The 21547-nt window shown below is 41.5% G+C and overlaps 1 protein-coding gene across 3 annotated transcripts in view; it reads left to right on the forward strand.

Annotated features, from left to right (window-relative positions):
- The window catches only part of HERC2 (HECT and RLD domain containing E3 ubiquitin protein ligase 2), a 290972-nt gene that overhangs the window by 186553 nt on the left and 82872 nt on the right, over positions 1-21547 (forward strand). For 2 of the 3 annotated variants that reach the window (XM_058294806.1, XM_058294808.1), the window contains exons 36-50: positions 1386-1573; positions 2165-2357; positions 3965-4147; positions 6307-6488; positions 6996-7143; positions 7228-7424; positions 7669-7899; positions 8597-8735; positions 10242-10385; positions 12893-13035; positions 16185-16452; positions 16607-16743; positions 17266-17364; positions 18965-19133; positions 19221-19346. In XM_058294806.1, coding sequence (XP_058150789.1) covers positions 1386-1573; positions 2165-2357; positions 3965-4147; positions 6307-6488; positions 6996-7143; positions 7228-7424; positions 7669-7899; positions 8597-8735; positions 10242-10385; positions 12893-13035; positions 16185-16452; positions 16607-16743; positions 17266-17364; positions 18965-19133; positions 19221-19346 — 2547 coding nt within the window. The remainder of the gene's footprint in view (positions 1-1385; positions 1574-2164; positions 2358-3964; positions 4148-6306; positions 6489-6995; positions 7144-7227; positions 7425-7668; positions 7900-8596; positions 8736-10241; positions 10386-12892; positions 13036-16184; positions 16453-16606; positions 16744-17265; positions 17365-18964; positions 19134-19220; positions 19347-21547) is intronic. The other variant, XM_058294807.2, reaches the window with a different exon arrangement.

The raw sequence follows: 21547 nt of genomic DNA on the forward strand, positions 1-21547 counted from the left end.
AGGTTAAAAATTTTCCCCTTATTTCAAAAGCAACACAGTTTCATTAATGAAAAAATAAAAACTAAAGAAAAAGCAAAAGAAAGTCACTCATATTCTCCTCTCTAGCCACTCTGAGTGTCATTTATATGTATATATATGCATGGGTATGTGCTTTAGTATAAACTGAGCTCTCTTGTATTTTCCTTTTGAAAACTGGTATTTTATGGTACTTATTTTTTTTTAACTTTTTCTTTTTCAGTTTACCTTTAAAGATTTTTCCATGCCTGAAAGAATTGTCTACAGTACTGTTTCAGTGCTGCATTGTATTGCATTGAATGTGTGGAATATATAGAATATATTTCTACAAGGTCATCTCCAGATGTGATGATTTGTAGGAGTACTCAGAGCTCATCATATAGTCATATACACAGCTTTTGTTTGTTGCAATAAAAGAATATAAAACAAAATCAGCAAAGGGAAAAGGCTCATGGAGTGAAGTCTGGGGAAAACTAGGCGCAAGCTTTCAGGAGTCCTCTCTCAGTCGAGTTCACAGAGGATGCACTTAATTCCCCCACAAGTGTGGCAGTACATATGAAATGGATCAGGATGCTCATTAGGGATGCAGTCACCAGCGTTTTAATGGGAGCTGGTAACATAGGCACCCTCTGTCTGGCATGTACCAAAGTTCCCAACTCCCAGAAGAAAAGCAGGTGTTAATGCGGTAATTAAGAGTTGCAGGCAAATAGGATGAAGCTGTTAAAGGCTGAAAGAAAAGATAAGCACATACCTTTTGTAGTGAATAGAACACTTAGACTTTGTACCTTGAGATAAGATTGTTTTAAATTCCTTAGACTATGGGTAATGCTGATAGTTAATACCTGTTGCGTAGGCTATGTATCTATGCTTATTGGCACATAGGCTACCTATGCCTGCTTCTTGCAGACCCCCTGAAAAAAAAAAAAAGAAAAGCAGGTGTTTATCACAGTCCACTGTCTAACACCATGAGCCATGCTTCTAAGTTAGGGAGTGGTGGGAATCCCAAAAGTCTTGCTAGCCAAGAGTCACCTTGCAGGCAGGCACTTTGCTAAGGACAGCATCTGCATAGTGCCATAATTAAATTTTGTTAATTTCCCATTGTTAGACATTTGGGTAGTGATATTTTGAATAAATAGCTTTTCTGAGCACTTGTTTATCTGTTTTGTATTTTGTCTTTAACCTTTTTTGTTAATCCTAGATCAATCATTATATTTTTTTCAGTGTTTATTGTATTAATTGATAAACCATACACTTTGGATTCTTTAAAATTATTTCTTTTTCAGTACTTGTTGATTTTTTTTGTGTGTGTATTTAAAATAGGAAATTGTAGCAATTTATTGGCTCAACTGTTATGTTCGATGCTCTGATAGGCCCAAGTTCTGACAATGCTGAAGAAGACATGAATGCTTCTGCCCGCGGCGCTTCAGCTACGGTTTTGGAAGAAACAAGAAAGGAGACAACTCACGTGCAGCTGCCTGTCTCGGGCCCAGAGCTGGCAGCCATGATGAAAATCGGGACCCGGGTCATGAGGGGCGTGGACTGGAAGTGGGGTGATCAGGTACTCAGACTCAGCAGCCACACTGTAATCGCCTTTCACAGTCTCTAATTTACATGGTGTCCGTGAGTAGAACTTGTAATACATGTCCACTTTAACTCGTGCAATGAATGGATGACAGAGGATGGGAGTTGTTGAGTCCTGAGCAGATAAGTAAAATTACAGAGGTGGAGAGTCATGGTGGCATGCTACCAGAACCTCAAGCAGAGTCTGGTTTGAGACAGTGCTAGTGTTTTTCAGAAATCCCACCATCCCCTGGCTCAATCTGTTGTACATGTCTTACTTTGGAAAAATTTTGAGGTTAGCAAGATTTTGCTGCTTCTTAAAGTGGAAGAGTAAATTTCTCTGAAGGGAAGAACAGAGAATGAGCAAGCTATTTTATGGCACCTAGGTTAAAGTGATGATTGTATATTTCATAGTACATTTGGAGGTCTTCATATAATCATCAAGTCAGTGGACAATCACAGGCCCCTTTAGGGGGAAGGTAGCCAACTGGAAAGCTCTGGGTGACCATCTCTGGTGATTGAGGGGAGAAAGGAGAGGCTGAAGCAGTGGATGTACCCTCTTAACTGACCTTTACTTTGGCTTTCTCAGGATGGACCTCCTCCTGGTCTAGGTCGTGTGATAGGTGAATTGGGAGAGGATGGATGGATCAGGGTCCAGTGGGACACGGGCAGCACGAACTCGTACAGAATGGGAAAAGAAGGGAAGTATGACCTCAAGCTGGCTGAGCTGCCACCATCCACGCAGCCTTCTGCTGAGGACTCGGACACAGAAGATGACTCCGGTAGGTGGCAAGGATAGGGTTTATTTTGGGGCAGCTTCCAAAGATTGCTGTCTGTTGTTTTTGTTGGGGATGTTAAAAAAATATGTTGGGGTGCATGCAGTTGGTACTCTTGTAGATTTGAATGTGTCTTCTGAACCTGCCTTCTTAAGTGAGGTCGCAAATGATTCTGATGCAGGTGCACAGACTGGTTGTGGTGACCTAACTGGAAGGGATGTTTGTGTGTTTTTCCTACAACTCGCTCTTCTCCCTCCACCTTGGAGACTCAGGGTGGTAGGGCAAGATAGTGCAGCTCTTTCCCCCCTTTTTTTTTTTTTTTTTTTAACCAGTACATGCTTTACAACCTCTAACTACCTTCTGGATTGGCTTCTGAGCCTGAGGCTGAGGTACTGAATCAGGCACCAAGCAAAGTAAGCATCGTCTCGCAGCTGCTCTGTTCTTCAGCTTCCTTCTCCACCTAGACATAGACCCTGACCTTCCTATTCTTTTCTTTCTTCTCTCTGCTTCTTAAATGTGTTACAGAAGGTGGAGCAAGTCAGTACTATATTTAAGGAAAGCAGTGGTGAGAATTTGGTGGTGGCCTCTGAAGGTTAAATTGTTTCTTAGGAAATCCAGGGAGGAGGGCTCCACTGTGCCTTTTTTAGTGTATCCAAAAAGCATTGGGACATGTGAATGAAGCTTCAGTATAGCCAGGCTCCTGAGACAGTCTGGTTGGTGGTGTGTGTCGCATGGTCGGACTTCCAAGTCATGCCTGCACTTAGTAGATGGCACTTCTTCCTGACAGGAGGAGCCCAGTGCCTCAGAGGGGTGTTGAGGGTGGGGGGTGCACTGGGCTGTGCTGAGTGCAGGCTGGGAGCGAGGAGTGCGTGGGTATCCAAGTCGCAGGTTGTGCTCATATCCTGAGGCTCCATCCTCTGCGAGTGGAAATGACGCTGGCCTTGTATGACTGCTGGGAACACTGTCATACAAGGAAAGCCTGCAGCACTAAATAAGCAGCTATGCTGTTTCCTTTGTCCTTGTATCTGACTGTACAATGTACAGCTTTAAGACGGTTGTCACCTCCAAACCTCCTCACCCCTGTGTGGTAGAAAGAGACCTTGGGAATTTTACTCACGGTGAAATTGGAGCCTGTGCAGGGGTGCTGTTTGACAGGAAAGTGGGGCCTCTCCTGCCTCATGCCACTGCATCTGAACTAACCAGGCCTCACCGTGTAGGCCTCTTGGCTGTTCCCCCAGTGCTTTGTCTTCACACAGGTCATCAGCACAGTTCATTGGAAACCAGCTTTTGACATTGCATTATTCCATTAATATAAGTTGCCTTTCCAAAGGAAAAAACTCATGAAATCATTTTAATGCTTCTTTAATGCTGAGATTGTATTAAAAAAAAATAAACTATTACGAGGCTTGTTCTCTTTGAGGAGGATGGAATAGGAATGATTGGGGCAAATTTTAGGGCATCCTTGATTCCATCTCTTCTCTTGAAGATCTGCTTCCCTCTCCAAAGTGATGAAGAACAAAGAATGTATTATTAATCCATTAAATTATGTATGTGGCCAATTGCCAATTTTATTTGAAAGTATAGTTTCTTATTTTGATGTATGTTTTTTTTAGAAGCTGAACAGTTTGAAAGGAACATCCACCCCACTTCAATGATGCTCACAAGTACTATTAATTTACTACAAACTCTCTGTCTCTCCGCTGGAGTACATGCTGAAGTCATGCAGAGCGAAGCCACCAAGACTCTGTGTGGACTGCTGCGAGTGTTAGTGGAGAGCGGAACCACAGACAAAGCCTGTAGGTGATGGAACAGGGCGGGCCTGAGAGTCAATAGCCGGGGGCTCTGCATTGGCCTTTAATTCTGTGTCCTTTGGTCCTATGTTTTTCACTCTTCTAAAGATTTTAACCTTAAAAGTAGGGTTTTGGAAATTATGTGTATATTTCAGACCAGGGACTTTTTTTAGGTCCAGGGAATCCTAGTACTGTGGGTGGCTGCAGGGGTGGGTGCAGATCCTGAAGATGTATGCAAGGTTGTGCTTGTGCATTTTTTGGGAGAAAAGGCCAGGTGTATTCACCAAATTCTCAAATGAAATGCAAAATCAGCTAAGGACCATTCCTTTAGGTTGTTATCTTGTAACAATTTAGGGCATTTCTTTCCTAACTAAAACATCCGTGTTTCATTGTCCTCATGGAAATTTCCTGACTATGTGTATTGAGGTTTTATGAAAGCTAATAGGGAAAGTGGGAACTTTGATAATAAGGGTTCTGAAAGTATACTTTGGAAAGAAACCTTTTAATAAGTGTTACCATTGCTGCGTGCATGCTTCTAATTCAAGTTGGATTTATGGAGAAAAAGTCTTGTTCTGGGTGTCAGGTCAAATTTAGCATGAAAGAAATAGAGCATAAAATTAAAACAAATGTATTTTGGGTTTTTATATTTTCCTATAGGTTGAGATAGGTGCACTGATTTGATGATATCCCTTGATCATCTTAGAAAAGGCAAAGGCTTCAGAAAGTTATTCCCTGAGTAAGCAAAGGTGCAGGAAATGATCTTAAGGACTAAAGAAGTGGAGTGAAGAGGGCCTACTTTTGTAACAGTAGTTTTTCTTTTAGAGTGGAGGGTATTAGAAATTACTTAAGTGGAAATTATTTGAGTGGGAGATGTTTTATGGGAGTGGGTGTGGGTAACTTTAAGGAGATTTGGATTAAAATTGGTCTTAAAAGTTTTTCTTTGATTGGGGAAGTCCTTTGATCTTTCAGGAATTTGAGTAATTAAGTGACTTGACAGTGTAAAGTGAGGGAAGTCAACCCATTGGCAAAATGGAGTGGTAGCTGGTAGGAATTTTCAGTGTGTGAAGAGAGCCTGGTATGGGAAGGAGAAGCCTGGGAGAGGGAGTGTGTAAGTGCATGCGGATGAGGGAGTTGTGAGTGTGTGAGTATTGAGAGGGAGTGATTGTGAGTGCATGTGAGTATATGTGTGTGGGCAAGTATATGTGAGTGCATGAATGTGTGTGTGCAAGTGTGAATGTAATTGAGCAAGTATGAATGTTGATGAATGTAAGAGTGTTTTTGAGAGAGTTAGTGTGAGGGTGTGTATGAGTGGGTGTGAGAGTGAGTAAATGGGAGGGTCTGAATATGTGGGGGTGTGTGAGTGAGCCTTGAGGATGTCAGTGGGTAGGGATGTATGTGTGCATGGGGGAGTTTTTGTGTGTTTATCATGTGTGTGAATGTGTGAGTTTTGTGAGTGATTTTGTGTGTGAAGAGAGTGTGTTTTCTGAAAGAAAGTGGGTCGGCTCTAAGCCTGGTGAGCGGGTGGCCGTTCGGGCCTTAGAAGGGGATGGCTGGAGGGTTTGAGGAAAAATCCTGTGGTGAGATCCCAGCCTCAGATCTCAGCAACAGGGAGGACCCCTGGGGGGCTGGGAAGCCAGCAGGAGCCAGTAGAGGCCTTGGATTCCAGGCAGGCAGAATCTCATCCCATTGGTGTAGACGTCGTGAATTTGGGCTGGAAATTCACGGTGCAAGTTTAATACCAACAAGACTTTGGGGAGTGTTTAAATCACATGAGTTATTTTTTAAATATAAAAGAACACTCTCACAGATAACTGCTATTTGAGTTATAAGTCATTTTTTGTTGCCTAGAAACATTAAAAAGATGAAATTCATAACTAGTTTGGGTACTACATGTATTTTAAAGATATTTAAAATGTTTAAAAATATTTTTTGAACTTTAAAGTCTTCTCCCTTTCCTCTCACTCTGAATTACTGAAGTTGTAATACATTTGTAAGGCAGCTTATTTTTTAAAGTAAAATAGTAGGTGAATTAGAAGTAAAGATTTTACCAATTAGTTTGATAAATAAGCTTCAACAATAAAATTTTTTAATTAAAAAATTTAACACTTTTGAATAATAAAACCTTAAAAATAATTTTTAAAATAGTTTTATTTTAATTCCGGCAGTATTACCAAACAAAGTGGTGTTTAAAGAGCAACACCGAAGCTGGTGCACACTGGGGTTTGTGCGGAGCATCGCTCTTACGCCGCAGATGTGCGGTGCCCTCAGCTCCCCGCAGTGGATCGCCCTCCTGATGAGGATTGTGGAGGGCCATGCGCCCTTCACCGCAGCGTCGCTGCAGAGGCAGGTGAGTCGTTGCTGGCCCTGGCCCCTTCTGCACGCATTTAACACCTGGTGGGGCCACCCCAGTCAGCGCTATAATGAAGGCCTTGTTCAGTAAGGGTTGGTGAAGAGAAGTACAGGTAGGTTGGCATAGGTTTTCTAGAGGTACAGGGTGGAGGTTCTTGATTGCTTTTAATTGGGTAAGTTACAGAACTTTAGTTTGCCTTTCAGTTAAATGAATAGTTTTGTACCAGGTGCTCTCATTCGCTTCACAGGTATTAAAATGTAATAGTCTTGAAAGAATTATTTTTTAGTTAATAGAACGAATACATTCCATCTATAACATAGCTTTTTTTTTAACCACTGATAATCCAACTTTTGAATAATTATTCAGCTATAAAATACCAATTTTTTCACATATTAATTGTATTATAGGACCCAAATCTAAAGAGAAAATAAACACCTACAACCTCTCAGTCTGTTGGATAATAGTTTTCCTTAATGCTTGGCATTTTAAATTGTCTTCTATTAGATCTTAGCTGTACATTTACTGCAAGCAGTGCTTCCTTCCTGGGACAAGGCTGAGCGGTCAAGGGACATGAAATGCCTTGTGGAGAAACTGTTTGGCTTCTTGGGCAGCTTGCTTACTACTTGTTCTTCGGATATCCCTCTGCTCAGAGGTAGGGTGCTCTCCTCCGTGCCTGTGTCCTAACCCCATGTACAATGTGCAGTGCACTGTACAGCTTGCCTTGTGCTTCTTTCAGAGTCCACTCTGAGGAGGAGGAGGGCCCGGCCCCAGGCCTCGCTGACTGCCACACACAGCAGCACACTAGCAGAGGAGGTGGTGGCCCTGCTCAGGACGCTGCACTCACTGAGCCAGTGGAACGGACTCATAAACAAGTACATCAACTCTCAGCTCCACTCCGTCACCCCCAGCTTTGCAGGAAAGCAGTCTGAAGGGGTAGTTTCTGCGTTTTAAAAATAAGCTCATTTTTCTTTATAGAATGTTAATTTACTTATTAAATTATCTTTTTAAATACTGTGTATTTTGTTCAGAAATATATTTTTAAAGGTGTTTTTCTGGAAATAATTATTGAAGAAATTAAACTAAAAATTAATTTAGCTTAATTGTAAATTACTCTTGTAAGAAATAGGCAGCTCTGTGGGCTTTCTGCTTGAGACTTGTTGTCTGCTGTGTGCATTAGGCCCAGCTGGAGGACTATTTCCCTGACTCGGAGAACCCAGAAGTGGGGGGCCTCATGGCAGTCCTGGCTGTGATTGGTGGGATTGACAGCCGCCTGCGACTGGGAGGTCAAGTCACACATGAGGAGTTTGGAGAAGGCACCGTGACTCGCATCACCCCGAAGGGCAGGATCACTGTGCAGTTTTCTGACATGCGGGTGTGTCGTGTGTGTCCTTTGAACCAGCTGAAGCCGGTATGTATATGTGTGTTAAGTCACTGTGTACAAGGCTCATTGGTTTTCTACTAGAACTGGATTCTAATGTCAGACCTTGAGAAAACTTGAATCTTGCATTTCTTGTTTCTTTTCTAAGAAGCTTTCTGACTTAGGAAAACCATTTACCTTTCTTAACTTGTTCCTTTTGTGGTCATGTGTAAAAAGTAGTAGTTTATATGTATTTTACCCTCAAAGACATGAATGGGCATTAGCAATGTAAGAGGTGCTATATAACTGAGAGTTTTAATTATTTTAAAATATGAATTTATGAAGTTTATTTTTATTGAGCAATTCAGATTTAAAAAATGAAAAAAAAAAAGATTTTTTAAAATAATAACCTCTATGTGGAAAATAGTTCTCATTTTTGTTGAGTGAGATGACTTACGTAGAGTAGCTTCTGACATTTTGAACCTACAATGCGTAAGGAAAGCATGTAATTATGGTTGATAAGGTTCGTTCAAAACAACTGGTGTAGTGATCACATTTGTACGTATATCTACATCTGTAGGTGTAAGTCTGTATCTTGCCTTAAATGTCATCTTTTAGTTATTGCCAGAAGTAAAAAGACTTGTGGATATATGTGATATTTAGGAATTAAGAATCCCGGTTACAATAGTTTTCAGAATATTTATTAATTTTTTCATCAACACTGAAGGTTTATGTCTCCCCTCTTCAGCTCCCTGCTGTGGCATTCAGTGTGACCAACCTGCCTTTCACAGAGCCCATGCTGTCTGTCTGGGCTCAGTTGGTAAACCTTGCTGGAAGCAAATTAGAAAAGCACAAAATAAAGAAATCACCCAAACAGGCCTTCGCAGGTCAGTACATGGTCTTTCTTGATGATAAAGTTGTCTGGACAATTAAAGCAAGACCACATCCCAGCCAAAGTCTCTGGGTTCAGATAGATTTAGCATTTCTAGAGTTACTGTTGAGGATGTAACACTGTGCTTGGTGGTAGGAGTGTTTATGAAGGGTTGTATCTGAGCCAACCATGGATACCATGCTCAGAGTGATTACAGGCAAAACCCCCTCTTCTCAGTGCTACTGCTTGTTCTGAGTAAGTTTTTTCAGGGGAATCCATTTTCTCTTTCCCTCACCATTAACCCTTTAGCCCTTGGCCCTCTTGCTCCAGTTACTTTGTTGAAGGAGATCTCTCAGCTGCCAGATCCAGTCATCCTTTTATTTGGATCCTCCCTGCTTGATTCTTCTTCGTTGTGAACTAAGACTGTGGCCACTCAATTTTAAGCTTTTCCTTCCTTTGGGTCTAGAACAGTGCTGTGTTGATTTTCCTCTTTGTTACTCTCCTTGCGTGCTCTTTGAAGGTTCTTCTCTCTGGCTGTTATTTACACTTTGGGAATCCTTATGGTTGCATCAGTAACTTTTGGCTCATTTTGTCGACTCTCTTGACTTGAGTCATCCCACCAATACCTATGGTTTGTGCTACAGCTTTTATGATGATGACCACCGTCCAGTATGCATTTGTAGTTTGCATCTCTCCTCTTGAGCTCCAGACCCACCCGTCTCCTGAATACTTCTGAAATCCCGTTTGCATATAAATCACAGCTTGGCCACAATTTGGATAATCTTCTCCATCAGATGGCTGACTCTTGCCCCATTCCCCATCCTGGTGAATGACTCTGTCCATGAGCCCAAGCATCACCCTGTCCTCTTCCCATCTCACCCACCCACACTCCTCAGGGCTGCCTTCCACAGCTCTAGCCCACTCTTATTTGGAACACTGCTTCCTCTGGTTTGGTTCAGGCCTGACTTGCCATTTTCCTAGATTATGGTAGAGACTTCCTTAGTCTGCTCTCCAGTCATAAATGGGCATCATTTGATTGTCTAAGACCCTAGGACTTTGCCATGATTTTGATAAATTAAGAGAACTATATGTTGTGAGTATCTGCAGAATTTTCATTGAGAATTCTTGAAGAAAAGGTGAAATTATTTTGTTTGGGACCCTAGATATCTGGTTGAAATTTCTGTAAGTTGGGAAACATTTGATCATAGTAAATACAGGTAGCTAACACGGTCCTACCCATGCTAAACCCATCATTCCTCACCACAGATAAGGCAGTTGCATGGGGCATAGGTAAGGAGGAAGACGTGGGAAGGCTGGAGGCTACTTGCCCAGAAGCACAATCATGATCCAGGGAGAGGCAGGTCCTTCATTACTGACAATACAACTATATAGTCAGTGAATTCCCCGAGGGAGAAGTGGTGCTGAGGGATAGGTTGCTTAATGCCTTAGTTAAGATCATACAGCTGGTGGGTGTGAGAGGGAGTAGAATGTAGTGTTCTTACTTAGTTCTTTTCTTCCATAGCACAAGTAGACCTGGATCTGCTGAGATGTCAACAATTAAAATTGTACATATTGAAAGCAGGCCGAGCATTGCTTTCCCACCAAGATAAATTACGGCAAATCTTGTCTCAACCAGCTATTCAGGAGACTGGAACTGTTCATACAGGTATACCTTTTTAAGAAGTTTCTTATAGATTTGTAAGAAAGGCAAATGTTCTACTTGAAAAACAAAAACGACATGAACAAGCAGTACATTAAAGGGGAAATTTAGATGGCTTATAAATGTGCAGAAAGTTGTGCAACTCATGTAGTCATCAAAGAGCTACAGATGAGATCGTTTTCTGAGACATGAATACAGGTGGACAGTGCTTGGCAGAGAAGGGTGGGGAACCAGCACTCCAATGGTGTGCGATCTAAACTGTGGTCCCCTGGATGGCATGTAGGAACTGCATCCCAGACTTCAAGATCATGTTAACAAGACCCTAAGGGATTCACATGCATGTAGTGATGCTCTGCCCTAACACATAATTAGTGTCAGTTGGACTGGTACAGCCTTCTAGGGGGCATTTGAGGGAATGTGTCAGACTTTAAATGATACCCCCAATGACCCAGTAATTCACCTTCTGGGAATTTATCACAAGAACAGGCATGAAGATATCTATCTACAGATGCTCATTATGGCTTTTCCATTGGCATTGTTTTTATGTTGAAAATCTGGAGGTGGTCTATATACCCATCATGATATGGTATGATCATACAGTAGGCTACCAAGGAGCCATTCAGAATGATAACCATGTATATTTGTGGACATGGGAATGTAAAGATGATAAAACAAGGAAATAGGGAAGTGGACTTGGCCTAGTGGATAGGGCATCCGCCTACGACATGGGAGGTCCGCGGTTCAAACCCCGGGCCTCCTTGACCCATGTGGAGCTGGCCCACATGCAGTTCTGATGCGTCCAAGGAGCGCTGTGCCATGCAGGGTTGCCCCCTGCATAGGGGAGCCCCTTGCGCAAGGAGTGCACTCCGTAAGGAGAGCTGCTCAGCACAAAAGAAAGTGCAGCCTGCCTAGGAATGGCGCCGCACACACGGAGAGCTGACACAGCTAGAAGATGCAACAAAAAGAGACACAGGTTCCGCTGACAACAACAGAAGGGGACAAAGAAGAACACACAGCAAATGGACACAGAGAAGAGACCACTGTGGGGAGAGGGGAAATAAATAAAATAAAATCTTAAAAAAAATAAAAATAAAACAAGGAAACAGATAAGCATATTGTTATGTAGATCTGTTTGTAGATAGGCAGAGTCATCTGTTTGCCAGAATGATAGTTATCTCTGAATGGTGGAATTTAAGCTTACTGTAATTTTTTTAATACTTTGATATAGTAATTTTTTCTATAGCAAGCTCATATCACTTTGAGTAGGAAAAAAACACCAAAAGCTATGAAATATTTGTTGATCATCTAATACTGAAAGATGTTATATTAAGGTTTATGGGGAACATAGAACAAGTTAGAGCTTGTAACCATCACTCTCTGGGTCAGGGTGAGCACAGGGGGCTCTGTGCAGGGTGGAGCTAGTGCACTGTGGATACGTGAGCACAGCTCATACCTGAGAGATTGGAAGGGTACCTTTGAAGGTGTGTTGCATTCTCTTTCTTGGAGGAGGAGACAGTGGGAGGTCAGAAGTAGGCAGTTTGGGGTATTATCAAGGCACTCCACTTTGCTTGGAACTTGGGGTTTATGGGTTGGTGGTGAGGTATTAAACTGGAGAGGTCAGGAGAAGTCAGGTTATAGACTGCCTGGAACACCAGGGAAAGCTGACCTGGAAAGCTGAGGGGATGAACACGATAAGGATTGATTTTCAGGGAGAGAAAGCCACTGCTGAAGTATGGGAATGTTTGAAATAGGCAGATAAATGGAGATGGGAAGAAATACTCTTGGGTCAAGTGATGAGGTGTCTTCCAGGGAAGGCATTGAAAATGTAAACGAGGCTACCCCAAAACCTGTGACAACATAGTCTTGAGGATGGTGACTCTGTGGGAAACTGGTGATAAGACAAGGTCAAACTGTGTTATTGGGAGAATTGTGGGTAGTGCATTTGACAACAAAGTCCAGTGGAGAGTGTTTTGTTTTGTTTTGTTTCTTTCTTAATCTTAAGAAGAAAGGGTATTGTGGATTTAATTTTAAACATGCTGAGTTTGAGGAATTAAATTGATGGAAACTATGGGTTCATTCAAAATTAGCGATGATAGGGACTAGAAAATTGAAGCCCCAGAGTTTATATGGCTTTCCTATGCTCACAGCACAGAGTAGTTATTGGCAGAGATGAATCTGGATTATTGTGTCCACAGAAAGGGTCACTGAAGTAATAAGTGAATACCGGGAAAGAGAAAGTGTAAGAACTAGACAAAGGGCAGAAATCTGAAAGTATCTTTTCTTGCTTCTAAGAAAGAGAGGAATCTAATGAAGAACAGAAACCAAGAAGCAGGACATGGAAAATTCCTTCAGAGCCTAGTTTTTATTTGCTGTCTGAGTCTTGTAGATTTCAGTTGTAGCCCTTGATGGAGTAGAAGTCATGTACTGTTTATGTTCAGTGCATTATTTTTAATAGTAAAAAGATGTTTGAGATTGATAATACAGTGTTATATGTATTTTGTTTTAAAATGTAGACGATGGTGCTGTCGCATCCCCTGACCTTGGAGATATGTCTCCTGAAGGGCCTCAGCCCCCAATGATCCTCCTGCAGCAGCTGCTCGCCTCAGCCACCCAGCCATCACCAGTAAAGGCCATGTTTGATAAACAAGAACTTGAGGTACAGCTGTGCAGCCTTGACAGTTTATCAGAAATGGTTTTGCTTTTACTGTGGTAACATACATACAATATAAGATTTCCCATTTTAGCCACTTTCAAGTGTATATAGTTCTGTGGTGTTAATCCATTCACAGTATGATGCTTCCATCGCCACCATCCATCACCAAAACTTTTCCTTCACCCCAAAGCAGAAACTCTGTACCAATTAAGCATTAACTCCCCATTTCCCCTTACCCCTACCTTTGCAATCTGTATTCTAATTTGTGACTGAATTTGCATATTCTGTTATTTTGTGTGAGATCATATATTTCTTTCTGTCACTGTGACTTTTTAATCCAGTATACTGAAATGAGACTGTTTTTTATAGATGTATATTTTCTTAAGGTCATAATCTTAATTTTAAATAATATACCAAATTATACCAACAATAATATACCAAATAATAAACCAAAATAATTCTGTGGCTAGTTAGGCTTGTCCATAGTCAAAGGCATAGTCACTTGGACATTCTAACATCCTTTTTAGAACTCTCCTGGGAAGCTGCCCTTGTTCTTGAGGACCTTCTGTCACCTCAGGGGAGCCCTCCCCAGCAGAGGTGGGCGAGCAGTGATGCGCAGCATAGTTCAGATTGCTGGGGATGCTTTCCTGGAAGATATGGCATTTGATGGAGACTTTCAGAGATTGTAACATGGAGGACTAGATATTTTTAAAAATCCTTCTTGATATGTAATACATTAAAAATTCTGGATCAAATAGTAAACTAAAAATAGAAAACAACCCTTCAGCACTTAGTTTGTTAGGAAGGAAGTGCCCTGATAGAAACTGTCATAGACCAAGACCCTGAGGAGAGCAGGGATCTGGAGAGAGCCAGCAGCTCCTGGGAGGCCTGCCTGGGGTGTGACAGCAGATGGGAGGGCCAGCCTTCTGTGTTAGAACGAGCGAGAGAGACCAGAGCAGTACACTTGGGTACGAGGGAGGGAGAGAACTGGGTGGCACTACCTTCTCCGAGAGTGTGTTTGGTCTGAGAACCTCTGAGATGAGAGTTGAGCTCAAAGTGGTGGCAGGTAGAAGTGTTTCCAGGTACCTGAGAGTGACACAGATGTCCTCCCTGAGCACACGAGGGCTTTCGGAGGGTGTGGGGCTGAGTGCACCTGTGTGAAGGTACAGAGGGAGCCAGAGCTGTCTTAAGGGAAGTGGGAAAGGATGTTTTATGAAAGAGGGATTGTCCATTATTTGTCCTCCATTGATTATGATGAAAACTTGCCATTATTCTTCTCTTTGTAGTGGCTTGTTTTCTTCTTCTTTATTTTCTTTTAAATGTTACATTAAAAAAAATATGCGGTCCCTATATAGCCCCCACCCCCCTCATACCACTCCTCCCACATCAACATGGTGGCACATTCACTGCACCTGGTGAATACATTTTGGAGCACTGCTGCCCCACATGGACAGTGGTCTACATTGTGGTCTACACTCTCCCCTCTTTGTAGTGGCTTTTTCACCTTGGATACTTTTAAATGTTTTCTATTTTTCTTTGGTTTTCTGCAGTTTGACTAAGATGTGCCAATGTGTTGTTCATGTTTCTACCATCCCATCTGCTTGAGGTTCCCTTAAGTTACTTGCAGCTGTGGATTGATTCATTCCACCCGTCCTCCTCCTAAACTTGGAAACTTTTTGCCCATTTTTTCCCCTGCTCTCTTTTTGTCCTTTTCTGGGACTACATTGACATCTGTGCAGATAGTTACTGAGGCTTTATTTATTATTTTTTAAATGTCTTTTCCATATTAGTCAGTCTGATTGATTCGTATTGAATCATTTTTAAGGTTAGAATCCTTTGCTTTGTTGGGTCTAATCAGCTATTAAGCCATTCAAGAAATTCTTTTTTTAAAAACATTTATTTATTTACTCCTCTCCCCACCCCCAGTTTGAGGGTTTTTTTTTTGTTGTTTTTTTGTTTTTAATGATGAGTTTATTTTTGTTCACCATTAACCCCAAGTTCTGGTACCTAATTCTACTTTCAGGGGTTTCAATGGAAACCTTGGCATCTCTACCTATTCCCTCTAACTTGGTGGGATTTGAATTCCAGACATTGTTTCCCCAGCACTGGGTAGATGTAGCTCTCTTTAACTCCCTTACCCTCCAGCATCTCCTTTTTTGCTGTTTCTTCAGTTTCACATATGCACAGTTTTTTAATCAGTGAAGGATTTAAGAGTAGTCTATGTATACATTGTGTGGCTTTTTCCTCTGTGGTTTGTTTTTTCTTTCTGGAATCTTTATATTTTATCTAGCGTTCATAATTAATCAAAAATAACCCAACTTCCCATTATGAGAATTAGGCTCCTAGCTCACTCTGGATTTGAGCTGTAAGATGTTAGAATAACACCTGTCCCTCCAGGTTACTAGATTTAACAGCAAAACCCTGGTTTTTGGCCCTTGCTGGACACTGGAAGTCTCTAAGGTATCCTTCTTGTTTTCCTTTACTCCTTCCTCACACAGGCATTTTTTTAAAAAGAGCAAGTTTAGTTGCTCTGAGAGGAGCTGGGGTGGAGGAGCAGAGAGTTGCAAGTGCATCGGGAGAGGGGGTGTGTTTGCTGGTGTTCCAGGTTCTCACTGCAGACTGGGACAGGTGTGTTGATGGACTCATAGCAGTTTGCTTCTCAACACATATGCCTTTTTCCCCCTTATTTTAAAAAATACCATGTAAAACCCACAAATGGGTTATTTTGCCTTTGAATTTGTAAAAGCCTTGGATGTTTTCTAGCCCGTTGGTGGAGGGAAGAGCACAGGTGACCTGGGCCTGGGGCATACCCCTCTCCCAGCGGACCAGAACCAGAGCCTCGCTCCTCCTGCGCTCTTTCTGCTCAGGGCGTAAAGGGTCTTGATGATGGGCCTGTTTGCCAGGTTCTGCTTGCTGAGTCAGTTAGGCAGGCTCTTGGGCTGTCAGATATTCTTTGCATTGAACTGTGTAACTTGTGTTTTCCTCTTCTCACATGTTTTCTCATTAATTTAAAAATATGTGTGGGTTTGAATTGTCTGTACTTCTATGCTATAGTTCACAGAGGAAATTCCTAGTTTTCATTTTCTTAGACTGCTCAGATTAACCAATGGCACTGTATAGAGCCCCCAGGAAAGCCCCTCTCATTTTCCCAGGCTGCTGCTTTGGCTGTGTGTCAGTGCTTGGCCGTGGAGTCCACCCACCCATCGAGCCCTGTGTTTGAGGACTGCAGCTCCAGTGAGGCCACCACGCCAGTCCCAGTGCAGCACCTTCGCTCTGTCAGGGTGAAGAAGCACAAGCCGTCGCCTGTGCCTGCCCTGCCCATTGTGGTTCAGCTCATGGAAATGGGATTTCCCAGGAGGAACATAGAGTTTGCACTGAAGTCGCTCACTGGAGCTTCTGGGAACGCATCTGGGATGCCTGGTATTGCCTTTTCCTTAAGGGGATTAATCCTTAAGGGGATTTAATGTGCCCAATTGTTTATTTTTAGATTTGCATTAAATGCTCATGTAAGAACATTCCAGGCAGTGCTTATCCTTCCTGCACATGACAGATGCTTGTGTGGGTTCACTCCCAGGTATCGAGGCTCTGGTTGGGTGGCTTCTGGACCACTCTGACGTCCAGATCACGGACCTCTCGGATGCAGACACTGTGTCTGATGAGTATTCGGATGAGGAGCTGGTGGAGGATACGGATGAGGCTTCTTACCCTGTGGTCAGTATCTTCAGAGCTAATAACCTGCCCGGTGTCTTGTTGCCTATATTCTTTCACTCTTTTGTATGTTAGCTTCTCTGTCCCTTGAAAGAACCAACCATCTCTCTACTGGGTCCTGCTGGGCACATAATAGTTCTTTGTTTTATTATTGAAGTGGTTACTGAGTATTTCTTATTATTTTTTGCTTAAAAAAGTTTGTCTAAACAATTAATGATTTTGAGTAGCCATTAGAAGATACTTTATTTAAAACTCATCTTTGATATGACACATTGATTTCTGAAAGAAGTAAATTGTTTCATAAAATTATCTTGGAAATGGCTTGGAAATTTTATAGACTTGTATTTTTGAGATTTGTTTCTGTATACCATGCTACTGCTATTACTCTTTTTTAAATGAAGTTTTTTATAGTGAAAATGTAATATAATTTTAAATATTTCATTGTTCAGTAGTGTGAATTTCACAAACTTCTTTCTTTTTGAATAGTTTTATCCAATTTAAAAAAATGTTATTTATCTGTTCTAGTCTACTGGTGCTGTTGTAACAGAGAGCCAGACTTATAAAAAACGAGCTGATTTCTTAAGTAATGATGATTATGCTGTCTATGTGAGAGAAAATATTCAGGTGAGTAATTGTCTTACGCTGGAACCTTAAGCATTTGTTCATTCATCAAATACTTGAGCATCTACTACGTGCCAAACATCTGTGAACAAAGGCCCCTGCCCTCAAGGAGCCTATGTTCTAGTGGTGGAAGACAGACAGTAATCAAATATAACAGATTCTCATTGAAATGAGAACAAACAGATTAAAGAATCAGGACAGAGAAAAATGTGAGCCAGAGGTCCAGAGCTTCAGATCAGAGGTGTGGCTTGTTGACAGTGCCCATGGCTCACTGTGGGCATTTTTTCATTACCCCTATTTTGACATCCTTTTAAAGTATATTTTTGCTTGTTTTTCTTAAATGTTCCCACTGCTATCTAATTTTTAAAAAAAATCTGGTTATGTTTTATGAAGTACTATAACCACCTTAAATCCTTTCTTGTTCGAAATTTTTTCTTCTAGTTTACAGTATAGTTTAGAAAAAACCCCAGATGTCATCTCATTCCATCTGTAAATGTCAGTATGTATCCTAACAAATAAAAAGATTAATTTTTAATACACTACTGTTATCTAACATTGCCTAACAATAATTTATTAATATCATCTTATACCCGGTGCTTGCTCAAATTTCCCCAGTACAGTTAGTTTTAAAAATTTGGATATATGTAAGATCATGCACCTTATATTTGTGTCTCTGAAGTCTGTTTTAACCTAAAAGAGTCCCACTTCCTCTCTTTTTCATGCCACTTATTTGTGGCTGAAACTATATCCTCAAGCATGTCTTAGTTTCTAGATTGGGCTGTGGCCTCCTGCTGGAGTCTGACATCTTGCTCTGTGCCTGTATTTTTTGTGAGGCAGGTATTAGAGCTGAGGGTGCCTAGATTCAAGCGGAGCCTTGAGCCAGAATGCTCCTGAAATGGCAGCACATTCTCCCTGCTGTTGTACTAACTTTAACGTTGATTGGTGGGTTAGGGTTGTCATCCTGTTCCATTGTGAAGTTCTCCATTATTTTTTCATTCGATAGCTTCACTAGACTTTTGTGGTCATCACCTAGGGGTCATGTGATGGTGGCTTTCTAATTTTGTTCTCACTTCCAAATTTATCTGGATCTCTGTTTGGTAAAGAAAATTTTCTTATGAAATCTGCTTAACCTTTCTAATAAAGTTTGTACAGGAAAGGCAGAATGCTTGCTATTAAAAAAAAATTTTTTTTAATGAGTTTTCTGAATGAGTTGGTGTCCTGATGCTTACAAAGGTGAACACGAAGCTTTGTTTGGCTTGTTGAATATCATGAATTTATTGACTTCTTAGTATTCAATGTGTTTCAGCCATTGCAATCAACTTTTAATGATTAAATTGTCCTTTTGAGTGAACCCTTTAATCTTTCATAGCTCCTTTGCTTTATGGCACAAGTTTGTCCAGGTTCAATTTGTGTATTTCCTGCCCCAGACATAGAACCATCATTTTTCTAAAGAGTCTTGGTCCCATTAAAGGGTAAAATGATTTTAAGAGGCCCATCTTGGGTACTGAAGGAAATCTTTTCTTAAGGATAGAATAATATTATTTATAATAGTATATTTCATCTATGTACACTGAGCTGCATCTTTATTTGATTTTAATTGTAGGTGGGAATGATGGTTAGATGCTGTCGAACATATGAAGAAGTGTGTGAAGGAGATGTGGGCAAAGTTATTAAACTGGACAGAGATGGATTACATGATCTCAATGTTCAATGTGATTGGCAGCAGAAAGGAGGTACCTACTGGGTTAGGTATATTCACGTTGAACTTATAGGTGAGCACATTGTTGCATTTTCTTGATTAGAGGCTAAGTTCCCAGAAATAAATGCTAATTTAGTGCATTTATTGTTGAAATCTCTAGGTTATCCACCACCAAGTTCTCCTTCTCACATCAAGATTGGTGATAAAGTACGAGTCAAAACCTCAGTAACCACACCAAAATACAAATGGGGATCTGTTACTCATCAAAGTGTGGGGGTTGTGAAAGGTAATATTGCCTATTTAACAAAATTCCAAATACTAGCATTACATTAATATAAACTCAATATTTTTTTGTATCCAGGCACCAGGAAAAAATAAATTTGAAGATTTATGATATATAAATTGTGTTCTTTTGCTTGTCAGTGCCCTGTAGCCAGAGCCCATTTGGAACACACCGATATTGAACAAAGTTGGGTTAACTCATTGCAATGTGGAAGAGTCATACCCTGGGGGAAATCTCCATAAGATGGTATAAAAAAGGTCTAACTGGGCCTGTGTTCGATGGTTTGGGAGAGGGTTCCAGAAGTGGGAGTAATTCTAAAACGATTTCTTAATAAATTGTATGTAGAAAGCAGAATAGAGCAAGGCTGAATATTAGAATTGGTAAAGAAATAGCAGGCATTCCCATTATCTGTGATATGGAATTTATGGTCATATTTGTGGTTTAGATTAGATTTTAACTGGATCAGACATGATTAAGAAGAGGTCTTATTTTTGTCTTGATCTATTACCATCACAGAGTAGCCTTGTCCGATGCTGGTGTTCTATAACTTTGAGGGCCAGGCCAGCTCCTACCAATCCCAAGACCAAGGGGCTACTTTTTTCCTGCTATATAAGTATTTGAGGCTGAATTTAAGAAGTAGAAATGTGCAGATAATGGAGTTAGGAATTAGAAATGCAAAATTCTCCTTAGGTTGTATTTAACGTGATATTTTGAGATTACAAATAAGCTATGGCACACTTTATTTTATTTTTTCCAAATTCTACTCAATTTATTCATTTTTTTAAAAGATATTACATTAAAAAAATATATATATGAGGTCCCCATTCGCCCCCACCACCCCCACCCCACCACTCCCCCCACGGTAACACTCTCCCCCATCATCATGTCACATCCATTGCATCTGGTGAGTACATCTCCGGGTATCGCTGCACCCCATGTCCCGTGTTCCACACCATAGCCCACACTTTCCCACGTTCCATCCAGTGGGCCATGGGAGGACATACCATATCCGGCAGTTGTCCCTGGGGCACCACCCAGGACAACTCCAAGTCCCGAGAATGCCTCCACATCTCTTCTCTTCCTCCCATTCCCCATACCCAGCAGCCACCATGGCCACTTTTTCCACATCAATGCCACATTTTCTCGATTATTAACCACAATAGTTCATGAATAGAATATCATTAAGTCCATTCTGATCCTTACTGTATTCCTTCTTCCTGTGGACCTTGGCTTGGTTGAGTCCATTCCACATCTGTGTCAAGAGGGGGTTTAGATTCCACATGGATATTGGATGCAATCCTCCTGCTTTCAGTTGTAGGCACTCTAGGCTCCATGGTGTGGTGGTTGACATTCTTCAACTCCATGTTAGCTGAGCGGAGTAAGTCCAATAAATCAGAGTGTAGGAGTTGAAGTCTGTTGAGGCTCAGGGCCTGGCTATCATATTGTCAGTCCAGAGATTCAAATCCCCTAGATATATCTTAAGCCCCAGCACCAGCTACAATTCCAGTAAAGTAGCATGAAAGTCTTGTGAAAAGAGATCCCATCTGAGTCCAGCTCCATCACACAGAAACACCAGCACCAAAGAAGGGTCAACTGGCATGGCAGTGAACCCCATCTGTCATGACCATAGAACCCGTGGGTCTCTTTAGCCCTCAAAAGGACCAATATCTGGGGTTGTATCTACTTTATCTGAGACTCTGCTCAGGTGTGCATAAGGGCAATCCTTCTGACAACCTCCAGACTCTTTTTTTTTTAGAAACTCATAGCCATATGAACTCATTTGTCTTTTCCATTTCCCCCTTACTTTAGGTCAAACAGCATTTTTAACTCATGTTATTATATGTAGACAGGGATATTCTGCTGGTCCGCGTTGAACCTTTAATTCAAGGTCATTTTCTAGTTACATCATCAGCTGGTACTTGGTAGTGATCCCTTGGTGCCAGGGAGGCTCATCCCTGGGTGTCATGTCCCATGCTGGGGGGAAGGCACTGCATTTACATGCTGAGTTTGGCTTCGAGACTGGCCACATTTGAGTAACATGGGGGCTGTCAGGAGGGAACTCTTAGGCACAGTGCTGCTCTAGGCCTTGTTCTTATTTCAGGTGTATAGGCTCACAAGCATAGTCATTAGTATCAGGGGCTCACTGTTGGACCCTCATTCCTTCCTGGTCCTTACCGTTGCACCTGGGGGACTGCTGCTTCTCC

The sequence above is a fragment of the Dasypus novemcinctus genome, chromosome 3 (assembly GCF_030445035.2).
Source record: "Dasypus novemcinctus isolate mDasNov1 chromosome 3, mDasNov1.1.hap2, whole genome shotgun sequence".
NCBI classification, from domain to species: domain Eukaryota; kingdom Metazoa; phylum Chordata; class Mammalia; order Cingulata; family Dasypodidae; genus Dasypus; species Dasypus novemcinctus.